At 33.3% G+C, this 18,704-nt stretch overlaps 3 protein-coding genes across 6 annotated transcripts; all 3 read left to right on the top strand.

Moving 5' to 3' along the window:
- The first annotated feature begins 617 nt into the window (after positions 1–617).
- Positions 618–1,822, top strand: LOC123221156 (organelle RRM domain-containing protein 1, chloroplastic-like). Of its 4 annotated transcripts, none has more exons than XM_044643889.1 (4): positions 618–895; positions 1,004–1,072; positions 1,375–1,476; positions 1,593–1,822. In XM_044643889.1, the coding sequence occupies exons 1-4, from the start codon at positions 670–672 to the stop codon at positions 1,619–1,621; spliced, it is 426 nt and encodes a 141-aa protein (XP_044499824.1). In that variant the 5' UTR covers positions 618–669; the 3' UTR covers positions 1,622–1,822. The 4 variants fall into 4 exon arrangements, with proteins under 4 accessions (XP_044499824.1, XP_044499823.1, XP_044499825.1 ...); XM_044643888.1 differs by having other exon boundaries at positions 1,375–1,481; XM_044643890.1 differs by having other exon boundaries at positions 619–895; positions 1,563–1,822.
- A 1,734-nt stretch (positions 1,823–3,556) lies between these two features.
- LOC123221157 (DUF21 domain-containing protein At4g14240-like) lies at positions 3,557–8,427 on the top strand. Its single transcript, XM_044643891.1, has 13 exons — positions 3,557–3,839; positions 3,984–4,060; positions 4,900–4,978; positions 5,077–5,195; positions 5,344–5,427; positions 5,590–5,661; positions 6,041–6,108; positions 6,539–6,626; positions 6,752–6,825; positions 6,915–7,281; positions 7,379–7,425; positions 7,523–7,604; positions 8,086–8,427. The coding sequence occupies exons 1-13, from the start codon at positions 3,599–3,601 to the stop codon at positions 8,170–8,172; spliced, it is 1,485 nt and encodes a 494-aa protein (XP_044499826.1). The 5' UTR covers positions 3,557–3,598; the 3' UTR covers positions 8,173–8,427.
- Positions 8,428–13,932: 5,505 nt separating this feature from the next.
- Positions 13,933–18,256, top strand: LOC123221318 (probable serine incorporator). The gene is made up of 6 exons (XM_044644138.1): positions 13,933–14,298; positions 15,006–15,242; positions 15,857–15,968; positions 16,048–16,222; positions 16,871–17,111; positions 17,618–18,256. The coding sequence occupies exons 1-6, from the start codon at positions 14,124–14,126 to the stop codon at positions 17,914–17,916; spliced, it is 1,239 nt and encodes a 412-aa protein (XP_044500073.1). The 5' UTR covers positions 13,933–14,123; the 3' UTR covers positions 17,917–18,256.
- The last annotated feature ends 448 nt before the right edge of the window (positions 18,257–18,704 follow it).

Below are 18,704 nucleotides of genomic sequence, written 5' to 3'. Positions count from 1 at the left end.
GGATGAGATCCACCCAAAATGATTCTGATAGTGATAAATCGCATCAAGGAATAATAAATTTGAGTGAGATATCGCATATTATATCGAGTTGGTTGTAAGCAATAACGATAGTATTGAAAAGTTGTGCACAAGTTTGAAAAAATGTAACAATAATAGGACCCAATCACTCAATGATGGAGAGTTAAAAAGTTGATTAGTTGTAATTCTAGGGTGACATGAGTGGAAGAGGAATAATCTTGTCAACATTTTTTTTTATAATTTTTATTTCTTATAATTATTAAGTGGAGGTAGATAAAAATTTTATAAAATTTTGGGGGGTGAACTTTTGTTTTTTTATCCACCCTATTCTCTCTTTTTTTTTTTTAAATTTTAATATTTTTTAGATTTACAGTATTACATAAATTCAAGAGTGAAACTGGCCATTTACTGCTTACCCAAAAAAAAGAGAAAAAAGCTGGTCATTTACTTGACAATTGATCAGTTTAATTTTTTATTTTCATGAACCATTACCATTTTGAGTGATGAAAAGAAATTACCCAAAGTAAAAAGTTGCAAGTATTACCATTTTGAGTGATGAAAAGTAAAAAATTGAAAACATATTTATTTACTGTTATCTTTACAAAGTGATTTGCTTGGCTCCCTTTACAGCGCAATTTTGAGGGTTTTGGAATGGCAGTATTGAAACCCTTTCTTCAATCCCCCAAACCCTGTGGAATTCCATCACTCTTCATCTCAAAGTCCCAAATTTCCACAATAATAACTCCCAAAACTTCTTCAGTCTCAGTTTCTGTTGCTACCAGTGACCGCTACCCATCTCTTAAGCGGTCTTGCTCTACCAGAAACTCAACTCCTTCAACGGAATCAGACACTTCTTCAACTGGGGTTTTCATCAAAGGTACGCATACGCATCTCTAATTTGACTGTGGGCATTCTAATAATTATTGATTATTGTTGTCGGAAACGTTGTTGATGATTGAAATGGATTATGTTTATATTGGTGCAGGACTGCCGGATTCAACGACGGAGGGCCGCTTGAAGAAGGCATTTTCACAGTTTGGGGAAGTTGTCCAAGGTGAATTTCTTTGTTCTGCAAGTAACGTAAAGATATAATTAACTTATTACTAGATGTAAATGTTATATTTAGCAACACTATTAGTAATTATCTTTCAGTTTGATGTTAAACAAGTTCATGGAGTTAACAAATCTAGGATCTTCAATTGAAAGATAGTTCCAATTGAATAGCTCTCAAGCTATTCTATTTAAGCCTTTTTATTTCTGTGTTAGCTTAGTAATTCTGAATTGCTGCTGTTATGTTGTTGGCAAAACATTAAAGCTAAAGTGATTTCGATATTACATTTATGTGTGATCTTGCAGTTAAAATTGTTGTAGAGAAAAAGTTTAAGCAGCCTTTAGGATCTGCATTTGTTTGGTTCACAAATAAAGAGTCTGCCCAACTGGCCGTAAAAGAAATGAACGGTGAGGTATCCGATTTTTCATAGTTTGATCTTCATGGGTATGCATTCATGCCTTTTAGCTGCTTGCAAATCATTTTGGTGTTTCAGTTTTTTGATGGCAGGTTTATCCTGGTTAAGATTGCAGAGCCAGGGTTGTCGAAACGTAAAGGGAGGCTGACACCCTACAAGTTCTAGTTCAATTTTGTTAATACTTTTGCAGTTGATTGTTGAAGCAGAGAAGAATATATGGAGTAGCTGATTTAAATATATTAGTCATCTAAAATAAGATTAGGTAATACTTGATGAAGTTTTGGGATGCCAGTTCCAGTACAGTGGAAAAGTATATGCATTTTCAGCATTTTTAGTTCCTTTTGAGGTTTTGTATTCCATTTTTTTTTCCTTTGGCCTTTTGCCATATCTATCTGCGTGAAGTGTGGTTCCATTGAAGGTTAGATACTAGAAGAAATCAATAATTTGATGGCAACTTCAAGTAAAGTAGCATGGAAGAGGTAAGTTTGCTGGAAATGTTATTTATTCATTCGTTGCTGTGAAACTGACATTGAGAGTTGATTTTCATAGGCTTAGGGTAAAGCTTGAAAATAATGATAATTTTTAACCTAGAATTGAAATAATATAAAAACATGTGGAACCAAAATGAATTTGTTATGTTATTTGATTTGTATATATTTGTGGATGTTCCATGCAATGATAAATACTGAAATCATACAAAAAAAATAAAAAATGAACAGATCATTTGGAAACTATGTTTTACTTTCAAGTGAAAAGTAGTGTTATGTGCACAAATAAAGATATATCATCATGTGATTAGATAGTTGAAAATTAAAGATAAAACAACCTCAATCACATGATGATATATCGATGTTTATGGACAAAAGTTATACACATAGTTTTATCTTTAAGGAGAATCATGGATTGTTGGGTAATAAGACAAAATAGTCTTTTTAACTTGTTTAGACAATATCTAAAACTTTCTTCTTCTTTTTTTAATTATAATTTTACTTTGATCATTGCATATTTGCGATAATATCTTTGTATTCCCACCTATTTATAACCTAATTGATATAGTAGCAAACTTTTAAATCTATGTACATAAATCACCTAGCAATGTTACTAGGACTAGGAGTGGATACAAACCTAGTTGGGCCCAAATATCTTTTGGTTTAAGTTTATTTTAAATAAAAAATAGTTTGACATAAGTTCATCAAACTAGTATTAAAGGTAAATTATATTTGGTTTGAATGAAAATTATTTGCTTCGAATTTAGTTCGAATTTATGATTCAAATTCATAACTCAAATATGTGATTCAGATTCATGATTCGAATTTACGAATAATTGACAAAACGATGTCGTTTAACAATTATTTAATAAAATTCGAATCGAGTTATGAGTCACGTTCGAATTGAATAGAGTCATTTATCTAGCTTATAAGCCGAATTTAGTTGAACTTTTTCTAGTTTGAGTTTAGTTTGGTTTTAAAATGAGTTGAACTTTTAAATATGAATTCAATTCATATTTAAATTAAAAGAATTTAAATTGAGTCGAGTTGGCTTTTAAGCTTGAGTCAGTTTGGGTCGGGTCTAGCACTAATGAGAATATATATTTTTATATATAATTGAGTATACAAATAATTTGTTATTATAGTTATCATCTACACACTTAAAAAAATGTGTATTATAGTTTTATTAATAAACCATCTCGAATAATAAAAATTAAATAGTAGATTTTTTAATTATATATTACTTCGTCATACAAATAACGGTGAAAAATTGAAAATTTTGCTAGTTTGAACTTTGAACGAGCTAATCTAAATTCAATTTGAATTAATCGATATTCAGCAATCCAATTTAGCGTTGAATAAATCATTCTTAAATTACGTTACTTATATATATAATTAATATTAACATGGCTTTTCTATATGAATATTCAATTCAAATCCAGTAAGTAGATAAATAAAATGATTTGACATATGTCCCTTAAGGATTTACCGGGCCTCGCTACGTGTGAAATAATTTATAATTTTTAGGCAATTATACTCCCATTTCCTCAGATGCCTCGAAAATCCATGTGAAAGACGGTGATTCAACTTTCAAGTTCACCTTAGTAGAAAGACGAGAGGTCCAAGATGCATTTAATTAATGCCATGGTGGCGACGAGGATGTTGACGATGATAGGTCAGTCAAGCGGCCTCGCGGAGGGCATTTCGTTTGGCTCCGTCTGGTGGTTCGTCTATGCTGGAGTTTCTTGCTGCTTGGTGCTTTTTGCTGGTATTATGTCTGGTTTAACCTTAGGTCTCATGTCTCTTGGACTCGTCGACCTTGAAATTCTCCAACGCAGCGGTACTCCCACAGAGAAGAAACAAGCAGGTCTCTCTCTCTCTCTCTCGCGCGCGCTTTTTTTTTTTTTTGCTTTAATTCCCGATCTCGTAGCTCAGTTGGATCTAGTTGTTAATATCCTCGAATTCGATCTGTTTATTTATTTATATAATTTTGGCGTCATTTTGTTTTCAGCTAGTATTCTTCCGGTGGTTCAAAAACAACACCAACTTCTTGTAACTTTACTACTGTGTAATGCAGTGGCCATGGAGGTATAAAGTTTAATTCTCTCTCTCTGTTGACTTTAGTAACTTCTACTAGTTGAATATGGCACTAGAATGGTAGTTATTATTAAAACTAGAAGTATGCAGTATGATACAGAAAAGATTTAGCGTTTTCATACGTTTTTCATGATCACATTAATTTTATGTGCACTATCTTAATACATATGGAGATAATTCTTGAAAATATATGGTATTAGACCTGCTTATAGGAGTTAAAAAGTAAGATATTGGCATGATTTTGGGGGCAACATATTGCAGATCAATAGGTGTTTAGGCTCCCATTTTGAATTTTTGTTAGACAGGATAACTTGTAGGAAGCATTTTCTAAAACGAAATAAGTTATTTTCAGAGTTGACGAAAATCCAACTTGAATTTTGTCAATGACTTGAAGTTTCAAAGCTTGTAAATAACTCATTTTTCAGTAGGTTCTGTTGAAATCATCCATGTCAACATTTGAGTACATACTCTCATCATCTAATTAATAACCCTATGATCAATACTTGTTACCATCTCTGTCATTTTCAACAGCCATTAATCATGTTTGTTCAATGTTGATTGTCATCCAAGGCAAGTATGGTCATAGATATATGCAACAAACTGTTCCATTGTGCTTACATTTATAAAGACAATGTATCTGTGATTTGAGCTGTTGATATTATATTTAAGAGGAAATACTGCTTATGTGGCTTTATGCCAAATGAAGATGCTTAAAGTATTGAGTTAAACTTGTTATCTTAATTCGAATCATTGTGGTGCTGTTTTTCCTCAATTAGTAAATATTTATATGCCTTGCTACAGCTAATGGCTTTGATTCTTGCAACCTGCAGGCCCTTCCTATATATCTGGATAAGATTTTCAACCAGTATGTTGCTATAATACTGTCTGTGACTTTTGTTCTGTTTTTTGGGAGGTATACTCTCTTGAATTCCATGCTTTGGCTGTTGAGTTTCAACCTGTATTTCTTTGGCTAGAAAGGAATTTGGTTTTCATGATTCCTTTTACTTGTCAGGTTATTCCGCAAGCAATATGTACAAGATATGGTCTTGCTGTAGGTGCAAATTTTGTGTGGCTTGTACGAATTTTAATGGTTATTTGTTATCCAATATCTTATCCCATTGGGAAGGTAAATTCTATGAGTGATTCTTAGACTTTTGTGGCATCATAGCTCTGATAATATAATTTAGTTGTTAACTTGTGGTGATCTGTAAGAAAAATTCTTTTATTACTTGAATTGGGATTTTCCTATTGATGCTAACAAGATTTTACTCCAGATTTTGGACTTTGTATTGGGACATAATGAAGCTCTATTTAGGCGAGCTCAGTTAAAAGCTCTTGTCTCAATCCACAGCCAGGAGGTAAAGTAAAGCAGTTCAGATGAAAATAATATAACAATTTTAAATATCAACTTGTATATTGGGCAAAGTGTTCAATTCTTCCATTATTAGTGTATAGTAATGCTATGGGAATCACTTTTGGCTATTTCATTGTTATAATATATTTTTTTTCATGGTAATTAGGCTGGTAAGGGAGGTGAACTAACACATGATGAGACAACAATTATCAGCGGTGCCCTAGATTTGACTGAAAAGGTATGCTCTGTGATGAAACTAGAATGTTGGGGCAGTTTATTTATCGTTTTCAATCACTGTACAATGTCCCATAAAACAGCCTTTGTTTTCTAACTTGAATTTGTAGAAATGCATCTGAAAATTGTTCAATTGCTTTTCTTTTAACTTTATATGTGGCTGCCTGTAAATGGATTGTGGTGAAGTATCTCAACTTTCTACTGAAAATTTGTTGTTAATTTGGGGTGGTAAGGGTTTCAATGTTTGACTGTACTGTCCTTGTTGAAGGACCGTATTCCTTCTTTTATCATGCTTGCTTCCAAAACTTGAGTTGGAATCAATTGATATTATTTTTTGTCATCATTTCAACTTACACTTTTTGCTACACTTTTTGAGTGAACAGACTGCAGAGGAGGCTATGACACCTATTGAATCAACTTTTTCCTTGGATGTCAATTCAAAGTTGGACTGGTAAGTCTTGATCCTGAATAAAGTTGGCATACTTATTACTCTTCATATTCGTATTCAGTTTCTTTCCTATGTTTCTATAAAGAATGAAGTGCACATAAAATTTGGTATATTAATTGCTAAAGATAGATTCCTCCATATGTAGTTATCTTCTATTACACAACTTTTATGATATTGTTACTACTTGAGGAAATGATTGTTCTGTTACTTTTGATATGCAACATGCATCTAGAGTTTTGTAATTGTATTAGTTTGTCTTTTCTTTATTTTATTTTATTTATAAAAAAGACAATCTATTAATATTGTTTGTCATGGAAGTTTGAATTTTCAGTCATCAACTTTTGTGAGTTCCATTTTGATAGCATTAGTCATGAAACGAATTTGCATGCAATATATCATTTACTTATATTTCTTTTTCAAATTAATAAACCAGGGAAGCAATGGGTAAAATTCTTGCTCGGGGTCATAGCCGGGTACCTGTCTATTCCGGGAATCCAAAAAATATTATTGGACTTCTGCTGGTGGGTGTTAGAACCTGTAGCATTTGACAAACTTTGTTTTGTACATGAATTCCTGGTTTGAAATGTTTACTGCTGTTAATCTTTTGTTTAAATTTTTCCCTTTCTCTTCTACTGGTTGCAATTAGGTGAAAAGTCTTCTCACTGTGAGACCTGAAACAGAGACTCCAGTTAGTGCTGTTTCCATCCGAAGAATTCCAAGGTGTAATTATTGGTCTGTAAATTTGAAATAATTTCCCTTAATATGGATGCAAAATTAGAGGATTCATCTTTGTGTGGGATTTTTTCCAGGGTACCATCAGATATGCCACTTTATGATATATTGAACGAATTTCAGAAGGGTAGCAGTCATATGGCGGCAGTCGTGAAAGCTAAAGGAAAAAGCAAGACTCTTCCACCAATGATTGATGGAGAAAATAAAGTGGAGGGTGGGGATTCCGAACTGACTACTCCTTTGCTTACCAAGCAGGATGAAAAGACAGAAAATGTTGTCATCGATATTGACAGGCCTTCGAAGCCTGACAATTTGATTCGACAAACCTCTTCACAACGTAGTGATGTGGCAACAAAAGGATTGGCATATGCATCTGAGGATATTGAAGATGGTGAAGTGATTGGAATCATTACCCTGGAAGACGTATTTGAAGAACTTTTGCAGGCAAATCAGGGCTCCTTGATATTTCACTTTCCTTTAGTTTATGTGTTTCTTCATTTTCCACCAGACCATATTTTGATGATTTTCGTGATTAATGCAGGAGGAGATTGTGGATGAGACGGATGAATTTGTTGATGTACATAAAAGGTAGTACAGATTACCTTGCTGGACTAAGTTGAAGTAATGTATGCTTACTGTAAAAACAGAAACATTAAACTGGATGCTGTTTAAATTGCTTTTTCAGAATCCGAGTGGCTGCAGCTGCAGCTGCTTCATCTGTAGCACGAGCTCCATCAAGTCGCAGGCTAATTGGCCAAAAAGCAGCTGTGAGTAGAATATATTTTTCGTATTATTTGTACTTTACCTTGTGCACATATGGCATAAAAAGTATACCAACTTTGGTATTTGACACTTGACTGATGCTATCAATGAAAACAATGAAATAAGCAGAATTTTTTCTGAAAATAGGTTTCAGTGCTTGATATTTTGGACCGGTTGAAAATTTTGGTCTAAGTCAATATGATGACACTAGGCTGCATTTGATTGAACAAGAAAGTCATTTTACTGGTTTAAGAACAAATTAAGTTTATAATGACTCTTTTCGTACTAGTACAAGATTATAACTAGATATCATGGACAGAAGTATATTTCTAGCAGCCGCTGGTTCAGAACATGATTTAGTTTTAAAGGAAACTGCTTCATTGGTGTAACTCAAGTGGTTTAGCAATCTCAATGTATTGTTGATGATATTCATGACCATTTTCCTTCTTGTTGCTGAAGCTCTAGTGTTTCTTATAATGCTTCTAGGGAGGCCAAAGTAAGCAAGGGCCTACGACTCCAAAGAAGTCTGCCAAGAATGATTCAAACTCGACGAAAGGGGCTCCCTCATCTTGAGAGCAATTGTTGTGTCTGTGTTCCAAGTGGTAATCCGGACACAAAAAACGAACAATGTATTTGAAGATTTAAATTTCATTATTGCAAATTATAAGTTTATTATGGATATGGGGAAAATTGTATTCTGATGTAATTCGCGGGAAATGTTAACATTTACAATAAGATCAAGGGGCCCGTATTGGAATACCCGAATGTCGAACTGAAAATGTTGGTACAAACGATGCTAAAGAATCAATCAATTGTTGTTTTGAAAAATTGTGTAAATTCTTTCTTCTAATCTTTTGCCACATTTTTGTTTTACAAAAATTGAGCAGTATGAGTAAATTGTCAGAAAGTTCTTGACAAATTTATCGTTTTTTTTTATAATTTTTGTTTTTAAAAAATTATTTTCTTTTATGATGGTTTTTCGTCTTTTTATTGATGGTCTTTGTTTTTCTTGGACCTTTTTTGTTAACTTCTCAATAAACTCCTTAATTGCATTTGAATTCATCCCTAAAGAAAAACAAACCGAATGGGTAATTGATACCCGAGATGAACCCAATTGGGTCTAGATATGCCAGATCCGTTTTGTAGTTTAAGCTTAAGATAATAGACTCAACACGATAATCATAATTTAAATGACCTGGGATCCCGCCCATGCTTTGTTGGCGATGCCGATTTGTTTAAACTGTTTTCACATGGAGACAAACTAGAAATGCTTTTATTCAGTAATTTGAACTAGAATTGCCCGAGAGAGACGAAGATTTAATATCTACAATTTTGCTCACAAAAAACAATAATCAAAACGTTCTTAATTTACATAGACTTTACACTAGTCTCTAAATGCTTGCTGATCCGACTGTAATATTGAATTTACAGAACTCGTACGTACTAACCTCGATCACGAGTACTCTTCCCAAAGAAGAAGAATCAGTGTGCACTTCCATATGATGTAGCAACGAGTTCGCTGTTCCATGAAAACCCTTGAACATCGTTGCCATGATCCAAGCTTTGGGGCCCCTTTTGAAGGCGAGTGATCATCTCTTTCTCTTCCCATGTCAACTTACTCACGTAGAAGAAACCCAATTCATATAGGAAATTGAGCTCATGATAGAACGTATATATGAAGGTTTTTTATATAGGGAAAATTAATGAGGTTTGGGAAAGCGAGATATGGGACAATATGTAGTGGGTGACTATAGTTGGGAAGGTCCCAATGAACCGAAAATGACAAGGCATAGTCACCAGCTTTGTCTCCCTGCCAAATCACCTGGAAAATGACTCTCTCTGTAACTCACCTTATTTCCAACCTCTTCTCTTTCTCCATAAATGGCTGTAATTTGTCCTACACTCTGTAATATTCCCACACCTGACTTTCTGCACGTGTGTTTCCATTTGTGCTTCCAAACTATGTTTTTATTAACTACTATAACTATATTTACAGGTTTCACGCTACATCAGAAGAGGGTTTAATTGTTTAAATCAGATTTCATCATGCAGGAAACTGATATTATACAAGTTTCATAAACACACTCTACCTGTGTACGATTTCACTCTGTTGGCCATTTAACCTCGGACATCCAAGAATTGTATCCTTGTAAGCTCCAGTAGTACTGTCATAACTGGCGAAAACCCTTTAAAAACTCAAGTTGACAAGTTCTAAGCTGATGAATTACCTTAACACTGAGAGAGGAAGATGAGACTTACAGAAATCTTTGACTTATATTTCTTGCTTTGAAGTAGTATATTACAGGCTATAAGAAAGGAAAATTTAATATGAACAAAGCTCCCTCTACTTGAATATCTGTGTTTTTAAGAGTACTTGTGCCAGCAAAGAAGCATGGTGATGCAGACCCTCATGATATGGAGCTTGCCTTTCTGCTGCCTCACCATTCTCTTCCATTTAGAAAATCTTCTGCCCATATTTTCCATATAATAAGTTCTTGTTTCTGATTGCCCAAATTAACCACCAGTACCTGAACAGCTCAGTTTATATACATATTAAGATGTTGAACTTGTCACAGGGTCCACTTGGACCTTCAATTAACTCATCAATATCAGAAACACTCTCAGATATTCAACCAAAAATTAAACGTTTACTTTCTTTATTATATGAAGTTGCCGGCCACTGATTCTTGTCACCTTTGTAAAGCAGTTTCCAGGTGCCAAACAAGAACCTTATCTTGTATAGTTGCTAAACCCACAGGATTATTGTCGTTTCATGGAGACCTGGACTCTACTTTCCCACCGTTTTAGGCTTAAAAAAGAGTGGAGGAAAGGAACTTTTCGAAGACCCAAGCACTAACTATAAACAGTAAGATTTTTGGTTTAGTAATGAATTCAATTCTTCTGTACCAATGCATAAATTTTAGAATAATTATGCATCATTAAACTATAAATAAAACTATATGTGTATTTTGAATATATAAATGGATACGTATATTTTAAAAAATAATATCTAATTATATTATGACACATATAAATATATATCTATTAATATAATTAAAGCGGGTTTATATATTATTATTTTAAATTATTTTATTATATTTCAAGAATTTTTTTTCACTCTTTTGCAAAGGACTATTTCCTACCCAAGTTTAGGTGAGAACCCAAAATTATACTCACGGGGTTTAAAAAATTCGAAATCTCACATATGACATAATTACTGTTAAAATTTTCTGTTAAAGTAAGAGTAAAATCATTATTTTCCTAATAATATTAAAAAAATAAAATTAATTATATTTTCTCCCATAACTTTTAAAAACTAATCTCTTTATAAGAAACGAAGAGATCATCCAAAGCTCAGATCTCTTCGTTAATGAAGAGGTTTTATTGTCATCATTTTCAGATCATCGAAGAAAGTGGTTGAAGGAAAAGAAAGAAATTTTAAGGTTTTGGGGGGGCGGGGGGAAGGGAATGTGATTTTTCAAAGTTAAAAAACTTTAAGAGGGGTGAAATGTTAGTTTTTAAAATTTAGGAGAAAAATGTAATAAATTTTATATTTTTTTAATATTATTAGTGAAATAACGATTTTATCTCTACTTCTTCTATAATAGAAAATTTTAATCGTAGTTGGTTAATATATAAGATTTCAAGTTTTTCAAACTCTATAAATATGATTTTGAGATCGCATTTAAACTTAAACGAAAAATAGCCTTTTTTTGCCTTTAAATTGCTTATTATTTTATAAAAGCTAAATAATTTAGAGATAAAAAAATCCAATTAATGTGATTACTAAGACCATCTTTAAGATAATCGATGGATATAAAATCAATTCATGATTACAATTACAAGTAATGAAGTTAACACATATAATAATCTTGTTAGCTTACACTATAATTTATCTTTAATCCTATATATATAATAATAATAATCATGATTAAAAATGTCAAGTCAATCCCAAATAAAATCTCGTTAAGTCAATTAAATAAATTAAAATTCTCGAATAACAGTAATCATGATTAAAAAATGTCAAGTTAATCATAAATAAAATGTCATTAAATCAACCAAATACATTAAAAATGAGGTTATTTTTATTCTTAAAAAATTAATAAATAAATAAATAATAATAATAATAATAAAATAAGATTATTTAAATAATTTTTTAATACTTAAAATAAAAATAATAATTAAATTATTTTTTATTATTTATAAATCAAATAGATTATTCTAAAAGTCCACCGGTTACCATCAAACTAAATTGCTTTATTTATAAAGCGTACTGACAAGTTTTGGGGTGTTTAGATTAAGCTTATTAGTCTAACACAGACAAGAACCTGGCATGAACTCTAAAAGAACTACTCAACTGGGACACATTTCTTCGTTCTTGACAATGACGGGTCATGAAGAAAAAATGTTGCAGAGATGGCCCAAGAAATTAAGCAAAGGAATCACAGTTTCATTTGGGTCTTTATCCCGGAGTCCAATCATGTCCCATTGCCATGCAAAAGAGAGGCAACGAAAGGGCTTTACACCTTATCTCAAAGCACCAGCATCAAAGATAAGATCCTAAACATAGCTGATAGACCTAAGTGGACCTTTGTGATTGATAACTTAACTGCTGATTTCCAGCTTAAAACAGGGAAATTATTTGTACAAGTACAAATAAATTGTATAAATTTACTTTTTCTCTTGGTCCAGTGTTAACCTATGACATGGAAGGTACTTGGCAGACATATGCTAAATGAAAACTGGGAGACAAGTGATATAAAGATTTGGAATGTTGTGGTGTGATTTAAGAAAGAGGAAGAAGAATCCAAGGTGGTGGGGAGTTTGATCTGTATAGCAGTTTGTTGGGGGTGGTGAGGATGTGACCAACTGAAGCACCATAGGCACAGCATATATATTTATCCCTTCTAAAGGAACATCGTGGAAAAAGAGATGAGATGGATAGAGATTATCGTGCAGTTGAAATCAAACTATATTAATTATTGGAGCAGGGTCTACGTCTTATCTTCTGAACTTAACATCAAGATTGTTTGTTTCAGAACAGTGGTGGATATACAGTGAAGTGTGCATTAAGTTGCTCATGAACGTGAGGGAAGTTGAGTCTGTCTCTCTCAAGCTGACAAAACCAGTATTTGTCACAGCAATCGCATGTGAAACCAGTGTTCACATTTAAGAGTAGAAAAACAAATCATTTACTAAAGATGAAACCCATTTCAGATTAGTTTGCAAAGTGGTGTATGTGCATATATGCAGTGTGAATGGTTTTTTATATATATATATGTGTGTGTGTGTGTGTGTGTGTGTGTGTGTAACTAGTGGATGAATTGCAGATGATTTTAACGGATGGCTAAAACATTGGTTTTTTCAATTTTAAAGGATATGAATTACTGTCTCATCAAACCTTGGGTGGAAAATGGGCCATTGGGCTAAGTTATAGGATGCCTATCATTTAGAAAATATATAGACTATTTTCCATATAAGGTTTAACTTATTTCTAACCACACGTTTATAAAATTTAAAAAATCCAGAACATCTATTTATCCCAAAATTTTATTTAATGATAAAATTATTATTTTAATAATAATATTAAAAAATATAATTTTATCTTATTTATCTCACAGGTTTTAAAAACTAATAACTTTCTCTCATTCAAGATTTGAAAAGTTAAATTTCGTCCTTTAAGGTTTGTTTCCCTTCTCTAACCACTACTATTCCAATCAATGACTAACCTTTTTCACTCATCTTCCAGATCTAATCACTCTAGCTTGCATTGAATCAAAGAAGGAAGATCAATGGATCTCATGATTCTTTGATTTATTGTCATTCCTTCTTCGATTCGTGGTTGAGCATTGTTTGAGCCATCACAAATTGACTGAACGAAGGTAAATTGTCTTCGTTTGATCGAAGAGACGAAGACAAACTTCGTCTGTCGAAACTGCTCTAGTGTAAAGGTTGATGTAAGGAGAAAAAGATGGTGGAAAGGTCGACGCGCAATGGAAACGAATTCTAGTCATTAAAAAAAAAAAAAGAATCCTAAAGGAAAAAGTGAATTTTTCAAAACTTTATCTTAAGAAAAAATTGTTAGTTTTTTAAACTAAAGAGGAAAAATGAAATATAATTTTATATATTTTAATATTACTAATAAAATAATATTTTATTTTTAATTCTAATAGAAAATTTTTAAATAGATAAAAATGGACTAAATCTTAGATAGATATTTGAGTTTTTAAGAGTACATTGATGTGCCGTGTCCTTGTGTCAAACATTGGGTGGGAAACAATTCTTTGGCCAAATATATATATATATATATATATATACATATATATTATTAAATCCTCTGGAGAAATTAATCCAAAGGCTAGACGAGTAAAATTACCGTGGGCACAGCTACCGAAGATAACAGCCTCTCCTACCAGTGAGTCAAACTATCCGAATCCTTTTTTTCTTGTTTTAATGTAAAATTGTAGCTGCAAGTTAGTAGTTTCTCGAAAGGGTGAAGAATTTGCACGTGAGAGAGGGAGAAAATGTCGTGCTTGGCATCATGCTGTGCAGCGATGACCTGTGGGCTCTGTACATCGGTGGCTTCAGGGATCTCTCAGAAGTCAGCTCGACTCGCTTACTGTGGTCTCTTTGGTCTTTCTCTTATTGTTTCTTGGGTCCTTCGAGAAGTTGCTGCTCCTCTCTTGAAGGAATTGCCGTGTAAGTCTTCATCTTTTTTAGTTTATTGGTTAATCGGGAATTCAGTTTGATTTTTAATCTTCCATTTCAGTGTTGCCGCAAATTCTATTCGTGTCTTCTTGTGCTTTTAAATGTTTCATATTGTTCAGTTTGCCAAATTTCAGTTAATATATTTAAACAAATTCTGAGCTGGGGAAGCAATTGAATTGCGGTGTTTTTTTTCTTCGACTTGCTTGACATATGAGTCCTTTTATCCAGCTTCAATTTTTTTGTTTACTAGTTAATGGGTCATAATTAGATTTTGGTGTCTTGTGAGCAATTTTAAATTCCAATTGCTACTGCCTAATTAAGGTATTTATAGAATAGCTTTTGAGCTGGTCCATGTTCATTTGGGCTTAAAAAAAAAAAACAGGCTCGAGCTCTGTTGCCATAAATGGTATATTGAATATTGATGTGAGAGCTCTTACTCTGAGTTCATGCTGAACTTCTTGAGGTCAGAGTTTGATCTTAGAATCCAAACAATAAATTGCCAAGCTTCAGTTCGGTTCGCTTATTGAACAAATCAAGCTGAATTGAACTCTTATTTCAAACAGTTAGAGAAATACTTGCAGAGTAGCTATCGCCCCTAACTTTAAGTTTCCAATCCATTCTATCTATATATGATTGATATGTGGTATCAAGATAAGACCTCTTGCCTAGTCACACAATTTTTTGATGCTTTTTTGTAGGGATAAGCTCTTCTGAAACACATTCGAAGCAATGGTATCAGATACAAGCAGTTCTTCGTGTGAGCTTGGGGAATTTTTTGTTTTTTGCAATATTTGCCCTTATAATGATTGGTGTGAAGGACCAAAATGACCGGCGAGATTCATGGCACCATGGAGGATGGATAGCAAAGATGGTTATCTGGCTTTTGCTTGTAATCATTATGTTTTTCCTCCCTGATATTGTCATCTCAATCTATGGTTAGTTCTGATCCTGTAGTTAATTTTGATACATGGATTTATCAGAATTCTGCTTTTCTTTGTTTTTTAATTCTTAAAATCATTATAGTAGAGGACTTCACAATCTTTGTAATGATTTATTGCCCTCTTCTTCTTTGGTAAGTTGTCATGTGCCCTTTGGCCACTTTCTGGTTTTTAAATTGTTGAAACCTATTTTGTTTCTGACTTTATTCAGATCCAACATTAAGTTCACTTATAGATTGAATCTAATTAGATTTCAGCAAAGCAAGAGAAGACTTTATTCCTTGTATTTTATTAAATAAAATTATGATATGACCAAAAAATGAAATTTATCTACCTGTTTCTCATTGTTTTATCTTTTTAACTGAACTGTAACCTCCCAATGTATTTTTTAGTGGTTATTGTCAACTAAATGATTCATATGTGCCGATATGAAGGGATTGGAGATAATGATACAGACGGATTTTACTACTTTTCTCCAATGATGATGGTCCTTCAGATTATTTTGGCATAATTTCCCAAATCTGAATTGCATAATTTTCACTATATAACACATTGCTGACATTGAATGTGAGCATTAATTATCAACCTATGCAATTGTACTGTACTTGCAGGAACCATTTCAAAATTTGGAGCAGGACTATTTTTATTGGTCCAAGTCATTATATTACTAGACTTTGTCCACTCTTGGAATGATGCATGGGTTGCAAAAGATGAACAGAAGTGGTTAGCTCAAGTTCTAATTGTAATATTTTCCTCCCATTGATTCTGTTTAAGCTCTAACCGTATTTTTGGGTGTGTTTAGGTATGTTGCTTTACTTGTAATATCAATCGCATGCTATCTTGTAGCTTTTACGTTCTCAGGAATTCTGTTTATCTGGTTCAATCCCTCTGGCAATGACTGTGGCCTGAATGTCTTCTTCATTGTCATGACCATGATTCTTGCATTTGGTTTTGCAGTTATGGCGTTGCATCCTTCGGTGAGCATTAGTATAATGTTTTCTTTTTATTGATGTCTAATAAGCAATATAGTGTTCATGGAGTTACCTTATTGAATGACTTCTAACCACCTGTTTTATATATTCTCTATGCTTAACATTGCTTAATGAATTAGATTGACGTCTAACGCCGTGAGAATGAATCGTGATAACTTGTGGACATATTATGTACTAGTGGGCCTTTCTGGCACTGCACTTCATAATAGGAAATTTTCTTTGATATGTCGTATTCTCTAATTAGTTGGTTTATGCAAAGTAACATTACAAGAGCAGACTTTGTCACTCATAATTAATCAGGAGACCAACTTGTCTTAGGTGTGGCAAGCTTGTTAAGTCACATGTCATAATTTAAAACTTCAGGATAAGGTTTTGCCTTGTTTCACCAATATGAATAGCATGGAATCAGGGAGCTGATTTAATATATATTCAAAAATATTGTCTAAATAAGTTTTTTCCCTTGTTCTGTCAACAAATGACAGTACTAATATGTTCCCTGAGTATGTGGAAATTCCTCTTACGTATATGATCTCTCAGTATGCTTAAATGTCTTGTTGAGTTTGGAGAAACTGGGAGTTTTTATCATGTCGGTGCTATTCTCCTTGATGAAATTAAATTTGGAATCATGTACAGGTGAATGGCAGCCTCTTGCCTGCTTCTGTGATATCAGTGTACTGTGCTTATGTATGCTTTACGGGTCTCTCCAGTGAACCTCGTGACTATGCATGCAATGGTCTCCACAACAAAACCAAAGCAGTTACCACAAGTACCCTTATTCTTGGGATGCTCACTACAGTTCTCTCAGTGTTGTATTCTGCTCTTCGTGCTGGTTCTTCAACAACATTTCTGTCGCCACCATCTTCGCCTAAGTCAGGTGCTAAAACTGCTTGGAATCCTTTTTAGATTTTTGAAAATGCAGGCACAATTTATTTCTAAATTAACATAGTATCTACCAAATTATCTGTATATGTTTATTGTTACTTCATTCTTTCATTTTTCTTTAATCACTGGAAGATACAAACTACTATTGGGGACATCTGTTATAATTTGTTTGGCCTAGTGTCACTTGCTGCATGAAATATTTGGAAATTTGAGAATTTTAGTTTTTTTTTTCCTGGACTACTTGCCTGCTCAAGGATATGGTCAATTCCTAGAAGGTAGCAATTTTCTGGAAAATCACTTGGTTAGTCAATGTTAGGAAAACCACTTATGGCTTTTAACAATGTTGCAAAAGATGATGAATTTAACTAAGTTGACTCAATTCTCGCATTTATGCAGACATGTTTCCTAACAATATTATTTTTGCCTTAACTCAAAAAGCTGAAAGACTGTCTCAGTTTTATTGCATTTTAAGTTATTCCTAATGCTCCTGTGTTGCAGCCGCAAAGAAACCACTCCTTGAAGGCGAGGACGTGGAAGAGGGAAAAGAGAAGAAGAAAGAAACGGAAGCAAGGCCAGTTAGTTATTCCTACTCATTCTTCCACTTGATATTTGCTTTGGCCAGCATGTACTCAGCCATGCTTTTATCTGGCTGGACAAACTCATCTGAAAGCTCAGATCTGATAGATGTTGGCTGGACATCAGTCTGGGTTCGAATCTGCTCTGAATGGGTCACTGCTGCACTCTATGTTTGGACACTTTTGGCCCCTATACTTATACCAGATCGAGAGTTTTTCTAAGTACTCTGTTGATGACTATGCTTCGCAAACCCAAAAGTCACAAATATCCAAACTCCCAAGAAATACCGTGCGAAGTTGATCTGTTTACCTATGCTCAGTTTGCCTATTTTTCATTTTAGCAGTTGATAGAATACGGTAGCGACAGACTTTGCTTGCGTTTTTCATTGTAATGTTCTATAGCAGTCGATGTGTAAAGCAGATATATATGTGTGTAATGTATATGTAGTGCTTCTTAAGAAAAGTCATTTCTTGATTTGTTTGGTGACGTGAGGAGGAACCAACTGAAAGTGCTTACCTTGTGTGCTGGAGATGGTATCTAAGTAGTATTCCAATTCTTTTCTTTTCCTTTTTCTACTTTTTATCAAAATTTTCATTGTCAAGCTATCTAAAGAGCTTCGATTGGGCATGGTCCATTGCCATTTTGCAGAAAAGGGTAAATAGAAGAAAAAACAGTGGTTCCTGTCCTGTTCTGTTTGGATGTTCTCATTTACACACAGAATTTCCCCAGTCACAATCGTAGACCAACTAACTAATACTGTTGAATTTAACTTAGGTCGGACTTGTATAAGCTTGATTTAAATTAGGTCTTTAAATTTATGCTGAAATTAGTTTGAGTTAAATTTATTTCATACATATTCAAATTAAATTTATTTTTGAATTTAAATAAAATCGGTTGGAATCTAACCTATTGATTGGGTATGGCTTCACTTCAATGAGATGACATTTTCATTTACAATTATAGCCTCCGCTAGAAACTCTTCATGTATACTAAAAGTATATAGAAAACA

This window comes from Mangifera indica, chromosome 7 (genome assembly GCF_011075055.1).
Source record: "Mangifera indica cultivar Alphonso chromosome 7, CATAS_Mindica_2.1, whole genome shotgun sequence".
NCBI lineage: Eukaryota > Viridiplantae > Streptophyta > Magnoliopsida > Sapindales > Anacardiaceae > Mangifera > Mangifera indica.
The sequence above is the reverse complement of the archived record's forward strand: the minus strand, read 5'-3'. Positions and strand labels throughout refer to the sequence as shown.